Below are 22,591 nucleotides of genomic sequence, written 5' to 3'. Positions count from 1 at the left end.
AAGACGGGCATACGCCATACAGTGTGCTATGAGGGAAATTTTGCCCGGACAGCGGCACTACGGCCTACTCTTATATCGAATTCCAACTGCCAAGGGATCTTTTACATGCACGCCAATGTGTACACGGGACCTCGGTTTTTCGTCCCATCCGAACGACTAGACAGCTTTCCTTGTCAGCCCCTCCGTCCTGCATCACTGACAAGGGAGAACCACGCCGGAAAATCTGGATGAACTTTCTCGGCCAATGCAGGGATCGAACACCCGACCTCCAGGCTAGCGAGCTAGCGTCTTACCCACTTAGCCACGTGATCCCCCAGTTAGAGGTTTAGCTTGCAATGTCTATGTATTCTGTCTTATCCGCAGGTTTATCTTGTAGATTTTGTAATTATATTTTGTGTGTAATGCAGTCCTCCTGCACTTACTATTTAAGTCTTAGATATGTTCATCTTGGCAATCGTTCAAGATAATAGTACTTGAAAATAGTTTGAAAACATATTAAAACAAATACCTCAGTTAAAAATACATACACTTTAACCCATGGTTTAACATCATTTCATTACTGCACTGATTGAGGATGATACTACATTTCAGGTTGATTATTGCACATCTTGGGAACACTGCTTGACATGTATGTGGAGATATGTACTGGTAGTATAAATCAGACAATAAACAGAAGAGGGGTGGGGGCAGTTTATGATAGTCCTATACATACCTCCTGTATCTTATCAGCATCAGTTAAACTTTTATTACTTTTAAATTCTGTATTAATCTTTTCACGGCCAGCTGAAATGTAAAATTTAAAGTCGTGACTACCAGAGTTTGACTGTCTCAGTTTAAAAGTTGTAAGTAAATATTGACATTCAGTAATGATTTATTTGGTATTTGCGATTCAAAATAACCTTAATAAACTATAACACTACCCTAATAACTAACCCCCCATAAGAACAAACCCTTTCAAAACAATAACCCTACATCAGTTTAGTGCTAAACCATACATCTTCCCTACAGGTTAAGAACGAAAAGAAATAAGATTTACATCTTAATTTTGTGCACCAACCATGCTAATGAAGACGGGCACATGTCATGCAGTGTGCTATGAGGACAATTTTGCTCACAGAGTTGTTTTTTTCCGAATTCTGTGATGGGATCTTTCAGGCCAGGCCCTTAGTCCTGCACCATTGACAAGGGCAAACCACTTCAGGAGAACTTTCTTGGCCATTATCAAGATTTAACCTGTGACCTATTGGTTAGCTTGCCAGTGCCTTAACTCAGTCATTGAGCCACTGTAGACAAGTTTTAAAACAGTTCTGTACATTCCTTCTCGGTGGCATAAGGACAGCCAGTAAATATTATTGGGGATTTGGGGATTTTTTTCAGGTTCAGGAGCCATGGTGGCTTAAAGAATATGGTCAAAAGGTCAAACCCAGTGTTGGCTGAGAAAATTCCTTGGCTTTTTTCATGATAGTTTTTGAAATTTACTTTTGGTTCTCACCTTTTAGAGCTATTTCATCACCCCGAAAAACTTTTTCTCGTGTTCGATGAAGTTGTTTGAAGACTTGTAAAACCTGTAATAAAATATTTTAAGTTAAAGGAGAAGTGGTAGCAATTTGTCTTCTAACTTAAATGGTTATAATAATATAAATATGGCCTCAAAGTTTAAATGAAGAAAAGCTAAACTAAATCAAATGTATAGATATACATGTACCACAAAGAAGCCATTGACACATTGACAAGCACTGACGTGAGACAAAACATTGTTAATTTTCTTTTACTTATTGCAATAAACGCTACAGTAATAAAAGATAGGAAAAAAGAACATCCAACATTACTAGGTGTCTTGTCCGTCGATTGTTCAACCTTTCATTCAATTTATCCTCGAGTTTAAAGCCTCTAGAACATATTTTTTTGGGTGCAGGCTGTTTCGTAACCTGCCTGTTTCGTACTTAGTTCATTCATACCTCACATGAGCAGGTAATCGTTTATTATTTCAATTTCAACAACATATAGCAAAAGGTACGAATCAATTTAAGGTACAAATCACGTGTGTATGCCAATTCTCGTTCGGCAGCCATTTTTATAAATTTAGCGTAGCCATTGGATTTGATCAAATTGTTTCACCTTTATTTCAATTTCTTTTAACTGATTTCAACCACATTTAGGAAATGGAACTAATCAATTTGAGGTGCAAATCTTGTGCATATTCTAATTCTAGTTCGGCATATATAATTCAGTTTCTTTCAACTGATTTCAACAACATAGGAAAAGGTACCAATCAATTTGCGGTACGAAGTGAAGTACGAAACGGCTCACGTATGGTACAAATGAACTAAGTACGAAACAGCCAAGTTACGAAACAGCGGACATCCATTTTTTGGAGTCTGAAAGGTCGTCAGTCCAAAATGTCATCTGATCTAAATAGACAAACAACATTTCAAGCCATCATCACAAGTGAAACAACTCGCAATAAGGTCATACTTATAATTAATGTGAATTTTATATATGACAGAACCACAATCGGGCTCCCGCTTTGTTTTCATGACATTGGAATTATGATGATATGGAAACATTGAAATTCCATTCAAAAACTGTCAGCCGGTCTGGGGAAAAAAGTGTCAAACTCTTGTGTCATGAAATATATTACATAACATAAAAATAATATAAAGGAAAAACATGCTTTTGATCGTGTTGCCATTTTAAATCATTCTGTTTTTTTACGTGGAAATTATTTTGTTGGAATAAAAACGACTGTTTGGTGGTAGAACTCTCTACATTTAGAAATAAAATTGCTCAATCCAAAGGTCAAGGACAATTGGATAATAAAATTCGAAAGAAAAAATTAAAATAAATGAATTGCAAATAAATATTTAATTTACTAAATTATAACATTATATATGCTAATTTTCTCAATATTTCAAAGGTTTTACCTCCGAAGAAAACATACAAATTTTCTGATGTATATTTCTAATTAAAATATACATTTCGTTCCGTAGAATAATTGCGGTAAAATGTTTGGAAACCTCCCGTAGAAACGATGGAAATGGCGTCGTAAAATGTAAACAAATAGGCCTAATGAATCGGTCTTGAAAAAAAAACTAACGCTGGTCCAACAGATAATAAAGGTAATTATATTGCAGGAAAAAATACTCCAGAAAATCGCATTATTGATACGTACATACGAGGATTTATTTACTTGTGAAATAAAAAAGCAGATCCAAAAGACAGAAAGTCCCAAAGTGGGTTGAAAATAATAAACTTTTAGTTTTATTTTCAACTTTCTGCAAGTCCCCGAATTCCATATTTCAGTTGATACGTAATAAGAAATGAGTATGACCTACTAATGTGTACATTGGTGTGCACATAAAAGAACCATTGACAGTTTGAAGTGTCTGGGCCAAATTCTCGGTACTATTTCAGTAACGTACCTCTACCAGTTCCTGTGAGTAGTGACTGTGATGTAGAGACTTGAAATTTTCAGGGGGTGTTCACTGTCCATGACCTCACACGAAATTTCAGCTGAATCGGTCAATAACTGTTTATTTTACCGTAGTTTAGCTTCTATAACTTATAGTATAAGAGATAAATTTATCCGATTTTGACGCCATTTTGTTTGTTGACTATTTAGGCTCGAATGACGTCATATGTGGATTGTGGGTTAGGGTAAGGGCTAGGACCTGTAGATTTCGTCATAGTCTCAAGATGTAGACAGGGCTTGTTATTCGAGTCTAAATAGCAAACAAACAAAATGGCGTCAAAATCGGATAAACTTTCTCGTTATAAGCTAAACTACGGTAAAATAAAAAGTTATTGACAGATTCGGCTGAAATTTGGTGTGAGGTCATGGCTAGGACCTATGAATACCCCCTGAAAATTTCAAGTCTCTGCGATCATGGGAACTGGTAGAGGTACGTTACTGAAATAGTACCAAATTCTCTACCTTTTAAAGATGTAATCCCATGTGGAATTTAGTTCCGGAGATATATTTTATGAGTATGATCATGACTCGGAAGGATATTGTGATGGAATTTAGTGGAGGACAAAAAAAAAATCCACAAAACTAAATGTTGTTATCTTACATCTTTTTCAAAACACAGTGAACAATTTTAAAACTAGTGCATGTTGGTGTACCTAAAGACTCAGTGCTTATAACTTAAAATTTCAAACCGTAGGCTACAGCCAATTGACACAGACTGTTGTAGGCCTATTCAAAACTACAAAAATACAAATTTTTAAGAATGAATGTAAATCAGTTTATATATACACTCATATTACATTAATGTGCTTTTTGACCCATTTTAGGTTCCAGAGAATAGAGATTTATAGCTTCTTTAACATTGCCCAATTAAGTAACCATAGAATGCAAAATTACCATCACAAGGCATTATTAAATTAATCCTCATTCCATTCCATAAATGTTCTGTTTCATCCCATTATGAAAGAGGCTTGCACAAAATAAGTAAAACAGCTTGTGTTAGTCTTGAAAAAGAACCTACTTTTCTTTCTGTGGAATTGAAACTTAAACCTTTCCTTCCTTCCTTGAAAAACATTTATAGTGTTAAAGTCACCAAATCTTTTTTATATTTAAATGTTATTATTTTTTTGTAAGAAGAAGAAGAAAGGAATACAATCATGCCTGTCACCAAATTACCTGTGGTCCATAAATTTGGTATAATATCACACAGTCAGCGAGTGGAACTACAGGAACGGTTACTCAAACAGTCCTATGTACAAGGAATCAAATCTAAAAAACTAGCTGGCGCTTCCTCAAGGTACTACAATTTAATATAAATGCTTGTTTATTTCATGGTTATTATTACATGACATAAATAACCACAATAAGTCATGTGTTAAGGTTACCGTATGTGGATAGTTGAAATTACTGCAAGCATTTAAAACAAAGTTGTGTATTTTAACTTTTAAATCTGTTTTTTTTTCAGGAACCCTTTAGAAGTATCTGATGAGTTTGTGCATAATTTTAATAATTCCAAAAGTCTGAGTGAAAAAGACAAATATGAAGGTGTTGCTAGAAAAATGCTGGAAAGATCCAAGGTATATATGTTTTTGTTTCATATCTTAGTAGATTATTGTTTTCAAATTTGCATATTTAGCAAACAGAATTATTATTTTTAGAATAGAAGTTGAATTTTGACTTGTTTGTTTCATGAAATAGATATGTAACAGTACTTTAAAGAAAAATGTTTATCAGAAATGTTTTTAGTATTGTAATTGTTAAATAACCTTTAGCCTACATAATAAAGCTACATAATAAATAAAGAAGTTGGACATGAGTTCTCAGAAAAAAAACAACCACTAAGAATTAGAAGCTCTTAAATTTTAAAAAGGAGCTGAAAGGTCTAAGTGCCTTTAAAGCACCCTTTCTGAAAATGGCGCAATATAAGAATTCTTAAAATAAAAAAGTCATGAGTTGCAGTTTGAACAATGTATTTTTGTAATGTGATATAGAGACGAGCTGGTGTTAGAGATAGCGGTACTGGCCGTCATGTCAACCTACCAATGGCGTGGACAGAGTTAGCGCAGTTAGCACAGTGTAAAGGCAAACTACAAGAAGGTTAGACAAATAATATCTTTTTATATATTTTATATCTTTTCTCAATCTTTATGGGGGTTTGGGTGAGGTGGTCGAATGGTCTAACGCATGTGCTTTAGATTATAAGGTCTGTCATTGAGTCAAGTGGCATAGTTTTGATCCACTTGTACCGTGACAAGGAGTAGGGTCGCCTGTCTAACATCAAGGGTTTTCTCTCGATTCTTCAATTTCCCCCCACTGGCAGCTAACAATCCCTATGACTATGAGCAGGCGACTCACCAAAAAATTTAAATTGTGCCATATGTTAGTCGAAATGACATCAAGATTGTGTTGAGTTAAAGTAAATCTCTGTATGTCCATTGATTTTCACATATGTTGCTAATGCTTAAAATGGCTAGAAATCTTTAATTTAGACCCCTAAAAATGTTTGATTTCATTGGATTTGTTTTGTGTTATGAATATAAAACCAATATAGTTCAATTTTCTGTTCCACTGTTGACACAGAAAACTAAAATAAGTAAACAAATATCTTCTAAAACAAAAATTATGTGTAGCTTGTCCAATCACTAACATTAAACATGCATTATGCAAGAGCAAAATCTGCTTATTACAAGTCTTTCTTTAGGCCTGAAATGTTATCTAAATTATCAATTAGACATTAATTAACTTATCCAGACCATAATAAACTCTCGATGTCAAGGCTAGCCTTCGATGTAGGTTGGATTAGATTCCTATATGCCGCTAACGGCCAAAGATAATTAAATCAGAAAAAGTGGATAATCGAGACTATGCTGTTTATATTAATGATTTTAGTAATGATAACCGAGACTATGCAAAAATTTCACCGGCTTCTTTCTCGGCTCATAGTGGATCAATTTGACTGAAATTTTCAGCAAATTACCTTTACACTATCTAGTTTTTAACTATTATAGCGAGAACTTCCATCTCTTTATCTTATCTCCCATAATGTATCATGGCACTATTAGTCATATAACAGATGTTTTGAATATTTTTAGGATGTTTTGAATATTGTTTTGAATATTTTTAGGATGTATTGAACATTTTTATTGGAGTTTTGAATATTTTTATTAGATGTTTTATAGAATGTTTTAAATATTTTTTTAGAATGTTTGGATGTTTTGATAACATCATTAGAAGTGTCTCCACTTGAAAGGTATCATATACCAGCGCTGTTTTTCCTGGCTGAGACAATGTTATATTGGCTTCGTACTGAATCTATTCATCAGCCCTATCTTCGTACAGCAGAAATTAAGTTACTTAAGGTATGGTCACATCTATATTTCGTTTCGTTTTTTTATACTTTCAATGGCCTCCATTACGTGTAGTGAAGACAAGTAGAACTATAAAAAACAAAATAGGGTCTGTGTTTTTTCAAATGGATCAAGTTATTACACTGTTGCAAAAACCCCTTAGTGATAGCAACCTGGTATGATAGGTTATCACAACAATTGTAGGATCCATTGGCCTGAATATTTTATCACATCATCGCTTAAAATGGTGATTTCCTCATCCCACCATATTGTAGCCTTGATTGTCACATATAGACTATATTGTAGTCTAGATCTCCTTGACTGTTTCACTCAGCAGAAGTCTTTTATTATAATGAACAATCGGAAACTGCTTCATAATTATTCACCAATCAGAATGATCTTGTGTACGTACATATCTGGACATACAGTTTAGTTACCACTGAGGGATCCTGCATGGCACTGTCATCTATGCAAGTCATGAGTTTGATCCCTAGATTATATGTAACAGCACAGACTTTTTAGGTTTTCTCTTGTTCTCTAAGCAACAAATTAATGTTACAAAGATACAGTGTATACCAAATGTTAGTCTTGTACCGACCTTGTATGCTTCTTAAATCTCCACCTCTCTCTCTTTTGAATCGACTTTTACCATTCAAATTATATGATATAATTGTTATAATCATGTTTAATGATTTGTAGATGGGACAGCTGGTTTTTACCCGACTTTTCTACAGTCACATGGCCGGACAGTTACAAGGACATTCCGAGTTTAAAAACAGATTATATACATATCTTGATGGTAAGTACAGAACCAATCTATTGTTACAAATAATACATCACACATGTTCATGTTGATGGATAATCCTGAACAGGCTTGGCCAGGGGATCTTTTATATGCATGGTAATGTGTACACAGGACCTCAGTTTTTTTATACCATCAGAACAACAAGACAATTGTTCTTGTCAGGTCCTCCGTCCTGCACCACTGACAAGGGGAAACCATGCCGGAAAATCCTGATGAACTTTCTCGGCCAACACTGGGAGCAAACCTGTGACCTCCAGGCTAGTGAGCTCGGGGGATCACGTGGCTAAGTGGGTAAGACACTAGCTCGCTAGCCTGGAGGTCGGGTGTTCGATCCCTGCATTAGCCGAGAAAGTTCATCCAGATTTTCCGGCGTGGTTCTCCCTTGTCAGTGATGCAGGACGGAGGGGCTGACAAGGAAAGCTGTCTAGTCGTTCGGATGGGACGAAAAACCAAGGTCCCGTGTACACATTGGCGTGCACGTAAAAGATCCCTTGGCAGTTGGAATTCGATATAAGAGTAGGCCGTAGTGCCGCTGTCCGGGCAAAATTTCCCTCATAGCACACTGTATGGCGTATGCCCGTCTTCATTAGCCCAGGTTAGGAGCAGAACAGTAGGACGTTAAACTCCATTTCATTTCATTTCACCAGGCTAGTGAGCTAGCATTTTACCCACTTTGCCACCGTGGCTCCCTCACTGAATACAATCTATGCCCCTGTCTCTTGTTTAAATTAACATTGTTGTATCATTGTTGTTCTGTTTGGCTGTGTGTTGTGTTTGTTGAATCTTTTGTTCATTTTGGCTGTATGTTGTGTTGAATCTTTTGTTCAGTTGGACTGTAGTTGTGTTGAATCTTTTGTTCAGTTGGACTGTATGTTGTGTTGAATCCTTTGTTCATTTTGGCTGTATGTTGTGTTCGTTGAATCTTTTGTTGAGTCCGGATGCATGTTCGGTGACCTATATGTTTTGTTTGTTGAATCATTTGTTCAGTTTGTTGTATGTTCTGATCTAGTTTAAAACAATGTATTTTAGGTTTACGAGAATGTCAAGAGGCGTACAACCCATATCCAAACGCTCTACTATCTTTACGGTTTATAATAGAAGTGGGTAAAATAATTCTGGCTGATACACCGATAGATGGAGGATCTGTCAAGGAAGGGGATCAACTTCCACCAGAACGCAACGTAGAGCAACTGACTAATGTAAGTTTAATCTATAGTCCCCACCACACTGTGAGCATGGCGCTGGCACACTAATACTTGGAAATTGATTAGGTCATAGAGCTGCTGTCAGGGCAAAATTCTCTTCTATCATATGGCATATCTCTGTCTTCATTAGCCTGGTTGATGCAGAAAAGTAAGACGCTAAGCCCTTTCCACCACATGGAATATATGCTCAAAGCCATTAAAAACGCAATGCCAAATTCAAAGTTTATTTACTGCAACAACTTTTAACAAATATACATAATAATTGACAAAATCGAGATAACAAGCATCTGTGGATAATTTCATGAAAGAATTCACTACAAATGCACAAAACCGAAACGTCAGAGAACCATGAAACAAAGCAGGGGTCAGCTGAAGTCAATATCAGGTATGTCCACCCTGAGCTCTTACACATGCCTGAAGTCGCCTTGGCAAATCGTTCATGTCAACGTCGGTAGATATACGGTGATGTCCATCAGGAAAACTGAGGTTGAATTGCGATTCATCCGAGAAGATGACATTTCGCCATGGTGTGTTGTGCAGATACCCCTGATTTGCGGCCCATTGCTGTCTGGCAAGTCGATGACGATGCAAAAGGATTTGACCTTGGTATGTTCGACGACAGCGTAAACCCAAGAGCAGCCAGATGCCTTCTGACTGTTTGAAGGCTGATCTGACGTTGCCGTGTTCCAAGAGTTCCCCTGGCAGTAGCAGTAGTTGACTGGAACCTGTTGCACAGATGCTGTAGTCGGATGTGGCGATCTTGAGCAGCTCCAGGTTGGGGTCGATCGGTAACTCTTCCAGTGGCGTGGAAGGGTTGTCTGAGGCGAGCAATGGTCGATGGGTGGACATTGAAGTGTCTGGTGACGGCTACCTGTAAAGCCCCCTGATCCAGCATGCTAATAGCTCTGTTCCTGTTTTTTTGTGTAAGGCATGGCATTTTTCTGAAGTGGTGTATGTTGAAATTTTGATCTGTATTTAAAGGGCCAGAGTGCAGGGAATGCACGTGCAAAATGTGTGACATGGGACTGCTTAAAAACGTGAAAAATAACAAGTGTTGCGTTTTCACGACCAAAGTTCATTACCAAGAACTGAGATAGGGTTCAAACCCAGAACTCCACAAAAGGAGACCCATCACAAGTTTCACCTGTCGTAACTTTCGGTCAATAAGCAATCCTTCTGCACATAGAAATATAGACTAGAATATGAGCAGAAGGACTAAAATGACGTCACAGATTGTTTATTTACGGAAAGTTACGACTACCCACGGAAATTACTATGTTGAAATTTACCTGTTGCAGGTAATATTGACATTCGGGATCGTGTTATACTTATGGAAAGGATATGTTGACATAATTACTTGCATTATTTAAAAAATTTATGAACCTTTTCCGGTGACCTTTAAATTAGACAAAAACCTTATGTAAAATTAACTCAATCAAAACTTAAATCTCAATCGCTTGATCAATCCAGCCCAAACTATCTCCCCTTCCACTACCACAAAATGGTACCACAAAAAATTCCCTGAATTGAATAAAAAGATTGAATATAATGAATAGTTTATGTTTTGAGTAGGCTACTAAACAGTTATATGAGAAGAGATCAGATGTATCAACACATAGTGCAGCCATCAGTAGCAGTGTTCATGATTTAAGTCCTACTTTGTGGCATTCATTAGATGTATGGCGTTGTACCAATCAGTTGAGTGGAGGATGTGGAGAAGCCTTGTCATCTCTAGCTCATTGTGGTCTTGGTCTCGCTACTGAAAACTGGTAAGTCAATGAATTTGAATGAAATCGGATTTAGCACTCTAGATTTCTGCTCTGGATGGGCTAAATGAAGACAGGCATGCTCTGAAGGAAATTTTGCTCAGACAGCGGCACTACAGTCTACTCTTATTTCAAATTCCAAATGTCAAGGGTATTTTTATGTGCACGACAATGTGTACACCGGACCTCATTTTTTTTGTTTTATCCGAACTGATATAATGGATTTTGTTGTTGCATAGGAATTTGACAAAAGCTTCTGAATTGATACGATTCACTGGGGTTCATAAGTTGATCAATGTTTGGCTAAAGGTTTCTCATATAGCCTTTTATTAGAGACTGTTTGTCTTTAAAAAGGAATGGCTGCCATTCGTACTTTGACTGAAGTTCTTATACCAAAAAAATGTTCAATATTTTTTATTGTATTAAACTTGTATGACTCACCCAGAATATTATTGTATTTAATTTGTATGACTTGGTCAGAATATACCTGAGAATACACTAAATCGAATATAATTTTAGAGATCTACTGGGGGAGGAACCCCCAGCACCGCTACGGCTTAGCTTCTTTTCATAAATCGGTCCTCCCCCACGCCCCTCATTGACATATCGATGTGCTCCCCCCAACAAGGTTGATTCATATTGTCTAACCTACAATAATAGTATCCAACCTCTCTCTCTCACTCTCTCTCTCTCTCTCTCTCTAAAATAATAGCATAGAATAATTGTAATTGCAGGATTGATGGAACCATTGCTCTACAGATATTAGGAGATGCTGCAAGAACTGATTTAGATGCCATGAGAGCTCTGCACTGTCTTGCACAGGGTGTAAATATATCAGATAGAATTACCTCCCCACCATTAAGTTCTCATTCACAGAGCACAGTAACAGGTAGGCATTACACAGTAACAAGTTCTGGTTGCGTGGTCATCTTTCAATCTTATTTCAATGATTTTTTTTTTTTTTTTTTTTTTTGTTAATTGTAATCGAACCAACATTCAAATCCTTTTCTGTCAGTGATAGTTGAATTATATCAATTAGTCATACTACAACCCAAATCATATGCGAAATAGCTGTCTAGTCGTCAGATGGGACGAAAAAAACTGAGGTCCCATGTACATATTGGCGTGCACGTAAAAGATCCCTCGACAGATGAAATTCGATATAAGAGTAGGCCATAGTGCCGCTGTCCGTGCAAAATTTCCCTCATAGCGCACTGTATGGCGTATGCCCGTCTTCATTAGCCCAGTACGGAGCAGAACAGTAGGACGTTAAACCTCATTTCATTTCTTATATGAAATTAAGGTCCTCAGCTTGGTTTTAAGGAGAGAAATGGGGTTTAATGTCCACTCGACACAAACCAGATCATTTTGTGACTAACATGTGGTTCAATTTTTTTTTAATAATTCGCTTGTGCGTAGGGGCCTTTAGCAGTGGGAGGAAACCGGAGGACTCAGAGAAAACCCACAAGGTTGGACAAGTGACCCTACTCCTTGTCACGTACAACCGGGGAATCGAAACCACGCCAGTTGACTCAATGACAGACCTTATGATACAGCGTGCACGCTCTAACCATTTGGCCATCCAACCCCCCTTGGGTTTTAAAATTGCCTTTATTTAAATTCACCACATATTAAATCCAAGTAAACAAAATTTATTGACACTTTTGTTGGTCAATAATTTCACATGATCTAAACACCAGTTTCAAAGAAAATGTATTAGATGTCAATGTTATACAACATTAAGAAATAAAATGAACTGTATGTGACTTTAATCAGATTGGCAGTTGAGTGGTCTCGGTAGAAGAGTCTGACATAGAGGTCCCTGATCAGTTATAAAAATCATTGTGGTCTCAAAAAAATGTGATCTATAAAAGAGGTATGTCAGTCGCTAGAATCAGTGTGTTCTCAGCAGGTAGACATGGTCTGTAATAGAGGTATGTCTTTGTAGAAGTGGTCTGTAATAGAAGTCTGTCAGTTGCTATAATCCATGTGGTTTTAAGTAGAAGTGGTCGGTAAAAGAGGCATGTCAGTCACTATAATCAGGAGTAGTGGTCTGTAATAGAGTTATGCCCCTTTATTTTCGGGAAAAAATGTCTGATCGTGAATTGATAACAGTTAAATATCCAAATATAATATTTTTCAGATTTTACTTTCTCGGATGAAGGTGGTGATTCTGAAAAACAGGTGTCAACAAAGCATAGTGCCCACAGTTCTCTCCCTTCTTTAAGTGATATTAACGAGCGAAGTGAAAACAGCTATCAATCATCACAGTCAAAGATTACTGGAAGTCCTATTCCACCGCTAGATCTAAGTATGACAGAAGAAGATAGTCCGCTGCCGGCTTTAAAGGAAATAAAGGCGCCCCGTGATATACATAAACGTGAAGTCTCATTCAATGCCCACGTTTCACATCAAGCAGGAAAAAGGTAAAAATACTGAAAGATGTATATGTAAGATTTAGATACAGATCTGACAGTTTTCAATATAATTGTTTTGAAATAGATAATGAAAAAAGAATATATTAAAAATTGTGTTCAAATTATTTGCTCTGAAGGAAGTTATAAATGTGGGAAGTTTTGATAAGATTAATACTAATAGCGTAGTGTCAATTTTCATTGTGTGCTTGATAGATCACAAAGTCTGTCATTGACTCAAGTGGTGTGGTTTCTATTCCCCACTTGTACTTGACGAAGAGTAGGATCACCTGTCCAACCTCACACACAAGGTTTTTTCTCCAGGTTCCTCCCACAAGAGACTTATTGAAATAAAATTGAATAATATTGTAGGTTATTTTGGAACTAATATACGGTTCAATTATATTTCAATAATTCGCTTGTGAGTGGAAGCTTTTATCTGTGGAAGAATACCGGAGGACCCAGAGAAAATCCATGTGGTTGGACAGGTGACCGTACTCCTTGTCACGTACAAGTGGGGTATTAAAACCAAGCCGTTTGATGCAATGACAGCCCCCCCCCCCCCCCCCCCCCGTTATTTATCCATAAATCCTGTCTTCATTAGCCCAGTTGGATCAGAACAGTGGGACATTAAACCCTATTTCATTTCATTTCTTTTAGCCATATGTTTTTTTTATGTTAGAATTATTTTTATATTGTAGCAGTGATGGTGATAAGTGTAATATTAAAGTGGAACAAGGAGAAAAGATGAGAGAGAAGTCACAGTATACGGATGGTTGGAGTGGTTTTAAAGCTGAATGTGGAACATCATTCAATCCAGATCGTGCCTCGTCATGTAGTTCTATTCGTACATTCACCAATATACCAGTAAGAAATTAAATAAAATGGGGTTTAATGTCCTAATTTTCAGCACCAACTGAGCTAATGAAGACGTGCATATGCCATACAATGTGCTATGAGGGAAATTTTGCCCGGATAGCAGCTCTACTGCTTAATTTTATTTCGAATTGCAACTGTCAAGGGTTCTTTTACGGTGGTAGTTTTTAAGCCATTGATGGTCATTTGTATTTATCAGAGAGAGAAAGAGCGAAATGTGGTTTATCGTCCACTCGACACAAACTAGGTCATTTTGGGACAGACATAAGGTTCAATAATGGAGAAAACCGGAGGACCTGAAGAAAACCCACAAGGTTGGACAGGCAACCGTACTCGAAACCACTTGACTCAATGACAGACTTTATGGTTTCACAAGCACGCATGAACCGCTAGATCACCCAACCCCCCGGTATTTATCAGAAAATGCACGCTAAAATGAATTCAACATAACACAATTATATGGAATATAAGTGTAACACTACAGATAACAGAGTATCAGTTTAGTAAATATAATATTTATTTACATTGGGAACAGGGTATGAAAGAGGAACATAAATCAAAGAGGAACTTAAAGGAGCTAAATCGCTAATATTTGGGACCTAGAAATTGACACAAATGGGTCACAACGCATATAATAATGTAATATGAATGTATATAAACTGATTTATATTCAATCGTTGCCGTTTTACTCTAATTTCAAATCAGTTATGTTCGGCGAAACACGCCAGAAGTGTTAATCGAATGGCTATCTCTAGCATCTGGTTATTCCAGTCTACGCCGATAGTATTTATTGCGCATGCTCTCCAGATAAGAATCTGGCTTCACTGTTTGACATGACTTGTGGAATATGTCTAGCCTCATTCTTCGAGTCCCCTATTACAAATGGCGCTGAAACGCATTATGGTACACGATTCGTGTACCAATGATAAAATGTTTATTTTGTCTTAAATATTGGATATCAGAAGCCCATCTTTTCAAGATACGATAACAACACCAATGTTGATTTAAATTGATAAATAATTTGTGTTTTTAATGTCAAAGACTTTGGATGATACTGAGTTAGAGACTTAGCTACTTTAAACAATAACATAAACACGGTTCATCACTATTTTAAACAACCATTCCATCCCTCTGCCAAAGCAGTTTATGAACTCGGGTGAGTCCATAATCTCGGCCTAAGCTCCAAGTCTCAGTCTAAGTCTCTGCTCTGCAAACTCATAGTTATATACCTTTCAACAATAGGGAAAGTTGATACAAACCTCTTAAAAAAACTGAGTCTCAAAACACAAGGTCATCATTATATATTATGTTTTTTCATATATATATATATATATATACCACATGTTATCATATGAAATTGGCTGACTGGTATGAATTCCACGGCATTGTCAATAACATGTGGTATTTATTAAGACTGTAATTAAACACAAAAAATATACATGCTTATGTAGAAGTTAGAAGCCTATATCATATACTATCACAGATGGGGTTCAATGGGTTCAGTGCATCTAAATAAATGTTAATATTTTATATGAGAGAATATAGTCTAAATTTGATGAAAGTTACTTAGCACTTTGTCACACAAGTTACTTAGCATAGAAATTTGTTTATCAAACAATAATAGCAACCATACAACATGATTATTTAACCCCTAAATCATGGTATTTGTTATGTTTGGAGATTCGTGGCTCGTAAGACGTTGACTCACTAACCTGGAGGTGCTGTGTTGGATTGTGATTTTCTGACATAGTTCCTCCTTGTCGGTGGTGCAGGAAAGAGGGGTTTGCAAGGGACAATGTATAGTCATTCAGCTGAGATGAAAAACCAAGGTCCTGTGTATACATTGGCTTGCACGTAAAAGATCCCTTGGCAGTTGGAATTCAATAGAAGTGTAGACTGTAGCGCCACTGTCCAAGCAAAATTTCCCTTTATAGCACACTGTATGGTGTATGCTTCATTATTCATTAGCCCTGTTGGAGCAGAATAGTAGGACGTTAAACCCATTTCAATCTTGTTTATGTTTATTGTTAAAGTTGCAATTGCAAATTTTCAAGTTATATTTTTAAAATGTATTAAAATAAAGCCTTAAAATAGATGGTATCCATAAACAGTCCTACCTTGTTAAAGAATAATCCTATTAAATCTATAATTCGCTATTGCCAGCTGAGAAATTGGCAAAAATATCATTTTTTAACTTCAAATTCCAACGTTGGAAAATGGCTGCCCCATGTTGTCAATAGCAAAACTGGGGAGGTAAGTTGTTATTTCCTGTGTCATAGATTTTTAAGGGTGGGAAATAATGCCCATGATCGTATAATAGTGATTTGATAACCTATTGAGCAAAAGACATAGAAATAATTATGTTTTGACTTTCTTAGAAAATTTGAAATTCTCGCTTTAAGTACAGGTAGGATCAAGATTTTATATTTATTGTTTTTCAAGGTAGCTGATACACCTGGTTTACATGGTTGGCACTGGGAGGTGGCAGTCACTTATACCGATGTCCTTGCTAAAATCTGTATCCATGGTAACAATGTCAACATCCAGAAGATGGCGTTAGTTGGATTAAATGAGGATATGACAGAGGCATATCGACGAGGACATGGTCAGATACCGCTACCCAGCGCTGGATTAATAGATCTTGCTTTCTTTCACACTAAGATGGAAAAACAAGATGGAGGTCAGTTTGTTGGTTATCACTATTCAATAATTTGTTATATTTGACTGACAAAATTGTTAGAATATGCAGCTTCCAGCTTCTGAACTTTAAATCATGTCCCATGTACTGACATGTGTGGTGTACAAGTCAGGATATGCTCACTCATCAGATAACCCATGATTAATTTAACATCTACTTACTTTCCTCTGAATTCAAACTTCTAAAAAATCATGTACATGTGCCAATATGTGGACTAACCTCTTAATCAGACAGGGGGTCACGGTGGCTAAGTGGGTAAGATACTGACTCGCTAGCCTGGAGGTTGGGTGTTCGATCCCTGCATTGGCCGAAAAAGTTCATCCAAATTTTCCGGCGTGATTCCCCCTTGTCAGTGATGCAGGACGAAGGGCCTGACAAGGACAGCCGTCTAGTCATTCAGGTGGGACGAAAAACCGAGGTCCCGTGTACACATGGGCATGCACGTAAAAGATCCCTTGACAGTTGGAATTCGATATAAGAGTAGGCCATAGTGCTGCTGTTAGGGCAAAATTTCCCTCACAGCACACTGTATGGCATATGCCCCTCTTCATTAGCCCAGTTCAGAGCAGAACAGTAGGACGTTAAACCCCATTTCATTTCATTTCATTTCACTTAATCAGACACAGTAAACTAAAAATTGAAAGTAAAATTAGTAAAAAAAAGTTGACACTGTCAACTAAAAATTGCACCTAAAATTAGTAAAAAGTTGACTTCTGCTTAATCTTTTATATTGAGAGCTTTCCCCAAGAGATTAAGAACATTGTACATGTATATTGATTGAATTTCAAGGAAGTAAAGACTGGAGTTGGAGGCTACGGTATGGAGCGATCCAGTCTTTAGTCAAGATATGTAGAAGTTTAGCGAAGGATGTAAATCGCGAAGGTATTAGAAATGCTGCATGGACAACTCTACTGAAAGCTCACTCACTGGAGAAAGATCATCGTGTTCTCGAAGCTTTAAAAGTCGGACAGGTATTTCTATTTTTTTTCATATACTCTTATTTTTATTCCTGACTTTGGCCCCACTTTTCCTCTTGTCGCCTATAGGGTTGAAAAGAATGGTGTCCCTTTATATAGGCCTATGAATGATGGCCCAGAAAAGTAGGACGTTAAACTCCATATCATTAAATTTCATTTATATGGATGATATATAAAACCATGGGCCATTCCAGTATATAACAATATTAATTAATTCAATGAAATCAACTGGGTAATCTGACTTTTCGGGCAGACGGGTAAAGTGGGGAAAAATATTATGATATAAACTAGTTGGCAAAATAAAGTGCCTGAAGTCTAATAAAACACCAATTTTACTTTTCTGTTTATTGAATACGATGAATTTGTACTGAATTGATTTTGTCTGGAGTCACTCGTAGTTGCAAAACCATTGAAAACTTTGAAGTTGCTTAATTCACGGGCTAGAATAGCAGAAAAATGCATCAGCAGCGGTTAAATTTTCAAAAATTGATTTGTTATTTGGAATTCACCTAAATTAGGCTATATTGGACCACATTAAAGTTGCTGTATTCACCAGCTAGAATAGCAGGAATATGCTCTTGGGGGAGACCCCTACATGGTAAGTTCCGAGATTTTGACTTTGGCTGATGACCAGCATAGCAATCTATTAACAGGAATTTTTTCGAGCATTTCAAATCTACCCCCTGACATCCATCGAGGCGTACGCCTATGATCTCCTTGACAATTATAAACATATATTTCAGGTACATACTGACATGGAACAGTTGGTTAAAATGGAGACTTCATGTCCTCCATCTTCTATAGGATGTCGTATAGCAGGTGGTCTCGTGTCGATATATCTACCGCCGTTAAAACCCCCAGTTGTTATACAACTACCTAAAAAACTTCCGGTTAAACCCCTTGCTCAGCCCACAGAACCAACAACAACTAGAAACAAACTTAGAACTTCTCTTAGGTTAGTTATATTCTTTCTAAAGGTACTAAACGATAAAAATTACGACATGCCACAGAATATAATTTATTATAACGCAAGGCTGGTCCTCAAAACAAGTTGATTTTAACCCACTCACAAGATAATTAATTTGACACGCAGAAAAAAAATGCAGGTTAGATATGCCTGGCAAGGAACAATGTCCAGTTGTTTGGATAGAGCAAAAAACTGAGGTCCTGTATACATGGTAGTGCATACTTAATAGAACAGTTGATAGTTGAAATTTGATGAACAGTGGTTGGACACTGAGGTTTTGGGTAATGCATTCCGCACTGCCGTCTTTTTTAACCCACTAGGTGCAGATACGGTGGATGTTCAACCCAATTCTGGTTTCGTAAAACTACAACAGATGTTGGTAGTACATATGTTAATGTTTCACCATTAAGAAATATTGCTGTGTTTTATAGAGAAGAGATTATGCTAGCAACAGCTTTATACGAGGAGCCTGTTGGTTTTAACACAAGAACAAGTTTTGATTTAAGACGAATTGTAGAAGATCAGGTTGGTATAGACTTTGTTTATTATAAATAAATCCGATTTTTCATCATTTATCATGAAAAAAAACCTAGTGGGATCGTCATTTATCATTTAAAAAAAACCCTGATAGTTAATCATTAAAACACCCTCATAGTTGATCACTAAAACACCCTGAAAGTTAATCATTAAAACACCCTGATAGTTGATCATTAAAACACCCTGATAGTTGATCATTTAAACACTCAAATAGTTGACCATTTTAACTCCAAAATAGTTCATCATCTAAAAACTCAAATAGTTCATCATTTAAAAACTCAAATAGTTCATCATTTAAAACACTCAAATAGTTCATCATTTAAACACTCAAATGTGGTAAACAGATGGTTGATTGTCATGTTGATAACTACATTACTGTGAATTTTGGTGGAATAGAGTTTTTGGGGGTTTGCTTTTTTACATCTTCACAAAACAAATTTATTCAGGCTATTGAATTGACCTACTAGAGATTATTACTGTATAATTTATGGATTTATCATGTTTTCAGTGGAGGAAAGAACTGCAGGTAAAATTAGAGGAGGAAGAAGTAGAGAGACAGAAAGAATTAGAAGAACAACAGAGGAATGAAGAAGAGAGACAAAAAGAAATAGCTGCAAAGAAACTGCTGAAATTTGCTAAAACAAAACAAAAAATCACTGCCGAATCTGTAATTTGAATAAAACTGAATTATTTTCTAGTAAAGAAATTGTCTTTATTAGCAGGCTGGTTCAGAAAAGTAAGAAATTAAACCCCTTTTCAGTTCTTTTATTAAAGTGACACTAACACTTTAGGGATATTCAGCTAAAAAAAAAAAAATTGATGTCCACTGTACCTTTGATTTTTTAAACTATCACTTTATTTTCTAGTTTAAAGTGAGGATGTCTCTTTAGGGAAGTCACATTTCTACTTGGGACTCAAAACAAAATGTGTAGCCTAATTGGCTATTAACCTTGACGGAAAGTTGTAGAGATAAATAATACTCAACTTTGTTATAGATTGGTTTGTCCAGACACAAGGTTATTTCTCGTATACAGTTTAATCTGGCAACTGGATGTTGATAGTTCTTTAAAAAAGCTGTCAGAGAGTCTTTGATCTTTGCTTAGGTCTAGAATAGAGTGTTCTAACGATCTTCCACACAGAATAAACCTGGATTATTTTACTGAAGTATAAGTGGGTTTTCTCTTTTAAAGATGCATCATGTAAGAACAAAATCTGTCTATTGCAGGTTGTTTTACTTTGGCCTCAATTGTTATATAAATTTATTCACATGACAAGCCTATAAGCAACTCTCTAGATCATCGGATGGTTGTGATTATTAATGGATTGAAACACGATTGCCAATGAACAATATTATTTAAAAAATGGATAATCGTTACAATGATAGCAATGAAAATCCAGATCACACCATTCTTATCAAAACTTCCAACATCCATAACTTCACTCAGAATAAAGTAGTTTGACTGAATTTTTCAATATAATATATCCATTTTTCATTATCTATTTTTAAACTATTATAGTGAGAACTGCCAGCTCTTTATCTAATCTCCCATAATGTATCTTTAAGTTAAAGACTTGCCTCCTTTAACTGGAGGGATCTCTTTTAATCCGTTGTTTTTACCTCTGAAAAAAAGTAATGTTGAATTAACCCATATGAAGGTATATATTATGGTATGTTTTAGGAGAAAATAACCAATGCATTGATTTTACTGAAATGGGCAAATTTAAGGAATGAAATTTTTTATAATTCTATATTTAATGTGATATTTCATGTTCTGTGATATTTTATAGAAATTATGTTAGTGACTGTTGTGTCATTATTTTATACAAATTATGTATAAATTGTTGTATATGAATTATGTATAAATTGTTGAGTGGTCATTACTGTATATAAATTATGTATTTGTTGTTGTATATGAATTATGTATAAATTGTTGGGTGGTTAATGTATAAATAAAATACATTTATAATATCCAGGGCTTTATGGTTTTAGGGAGTTGAATCATTCATTTACAGTGTTCAGGGTTTGGTGGTTTTAGAGAATTGAATCAGTGTCCAGGGTTTTGGAGAGTTGAATCATTTATTTACAGTGTAAAGGGTATTTAGAGAGTTAATTCGTTTATTTTCAGTGTCAAGTGTTTCTTTGGCCTCAAATGTTATATAAATTATTATTTAGACATTTATTCACATGACAAGCCCATAATCAACCCTCTAGACCATCGGATGGTCGTCTTTATTAATGGATAGTTACTTTTACATGTTCTCTTGAAATATGACTTAGGTCTGCTGAAATCTTATATTTTCTCTTGATCTGCTTATAGATTTATTTTCTCTATATTCCCCTATTATTCATGTCTTATCAGAGTTCTTATCATTTATCTATATATATATATTTAACCTTTAGATCTCTACGTCCTTTAAACAGTCTGTTGTACTCGAGGAATCAGGTAAACCTTTTTAATTTTGGTCACATATCTAGTCTGCTGTACTAAAGGAATCGGGTGAAGCTTTTTAATTTTGGTCACATATCTAAACCTTGTATCGGGACTCGGGCACTTGTCGGGATATAGCCTGGGGCTTGTTTCACGAAATGTTAACTAAGATAAAATCCAAATTTTAATAATTTGATTGGATAATATTAGATTGATTTTAGTGCTTAGCCAATCAAAATTGAAGTATCTTCTAAAATTTAGATTTTAACTTTAGTTAAAATTTCGTGAAACAGGCCCCAGGTGTCATTTATCACGTGTCATCTGTTAAAGAGCTCACGTAGTTAACGGCTTGGTGTACTAGGGTTAGGGTTAATGCTGTAATGTAGCCCATTTGTTCTATATTTTTTTGATTGATATTTGTACAGAGACGGGTGTTGTACACGAGACAGGGTATGCTCGTTTTTTCAAGAACATCTTATACCGCTTTTGTTGAAGTTTTGAATCTATAGCCTGTTTAACAATTTGCATTTCTTTATTTAAGTAACATTCATTTCTGTCACTATTCATGTATACTACCAGTATATATTCATTCACTTCTCTCATGGCTACGGTATATAATTCATTCCCTAGTGTTTTTACAATATATTACGTAATGTCTTAAGCTCGAGACCATTAACCGACTTAAAACACAGACACCCCGCATGTGCTTTTACAGTGAAATACATCACACGAATCCAATATTTCACTAGTATAAATAATGTACGATTGGCAAGTTGCCCGTACGATTATTTGAAATAATGGCACGCCAACATCAAAGTGTAACGTCACATCTGTATTTTAATCATGTATACTACAATATCTTATTCATTCCCTTCTATCACTATTCATTACAGTATATTATTTGGGGTAGTCTTTTATGTCATTATGCATGTTTATTTCAATCGAAGTAAATTTAACGCGATACGTAACCCGGCCTGCAGTGTCCGAGTAAATGTTACTAGCTTAGCAATAATCATATCATGCAAATAGATACCACTAGCGTCTTATTCACAAACAGCCTGGACATACAGCCTGGACATACAGCCTGTGCCCCATTCATAA

At 36.0% G+C, this 22,591-nt stretch overlaps 1 protein-coding gene across 3 annotated transcripts; it reads left to right on the top strand.

Moving 5' to 3' along the window:
• Positions 1 to 2,176: 2,176 nt before the first annotated feature.
• LOC126829773 (uncharacterized) lies at positions 2,177 to 22,171 on the top strand. Of its 3 annotated transcripts, none has more exons than XM_050559894.2 (16): positions 2,177 to 2,468; positions 4,607 to 4,766; positions 4,935 to 5,046; positions 5,461 to 5,566; positions 6,671 to 6,828; positions 7,516 to 7,615; positions 8,651 to 8,820; positions 10,399 to 10,595; positions 11,327 to 11,481; positions 12,736 to 13,018; positions 13,708 to 13,873; positions 16,325 to 16,562; positions 17,370 to 17,551; positions 18,301 to 18,512; positions 18,956 to 19,049; positions 19,570 to 22,171. In XM_050559894.2, the coding sequence occupies exons 2-16, from the start codon at positions 4,627 to 4,629 to the stop codon at positions 19,735 to 19,737; spliced, it is 2,481 nt and encodes an 826-aa protein (XP_050415851.2). In that variant the 5' UTR covers positions 2,177 to 2,468; positions 4,607 to 4,626; the 3' UTR covers positions 19,738 to 22,171. The 3 variants fall into 3 exon arrangements, with proteins under 3 accessions (XP_050415851.2, XP_050415849.2, XP_050415850.2); XM_050559892.2 differs by lacking the exon at positions 2,177 to 2,468 and adding an exon at positions 3,008 to 3,119; XM_050559893.2 differs by lacking the exon at positions 2,177 to 2,468 and adding an exon at positions 3,009 to 3,119 and having other exon boundaries at positions 4,604 to 4,766.
• The last annotated feature ends 420 nt before the right edge of the window (positions 22,172 to 22,591 follow it).

The sequence above is a fragment of the Patella vulgata genome, chromosome 8, assembly GCF_932274485.2.
Source record: "Patella vulgata chromosome 8, xgPatVulg1.2, whole genome shotgun sequence".
In the NCBI taxonomy this organism is placed as follows: domain Eukaryota; kingdom Metazoa; phylum Mollusca; class Gastropoda; family Patellidae; genus Patella; species Patella vulgata.
This window is presented reverse-complemented; position numbering and strand designations above follow the sequence as displayed.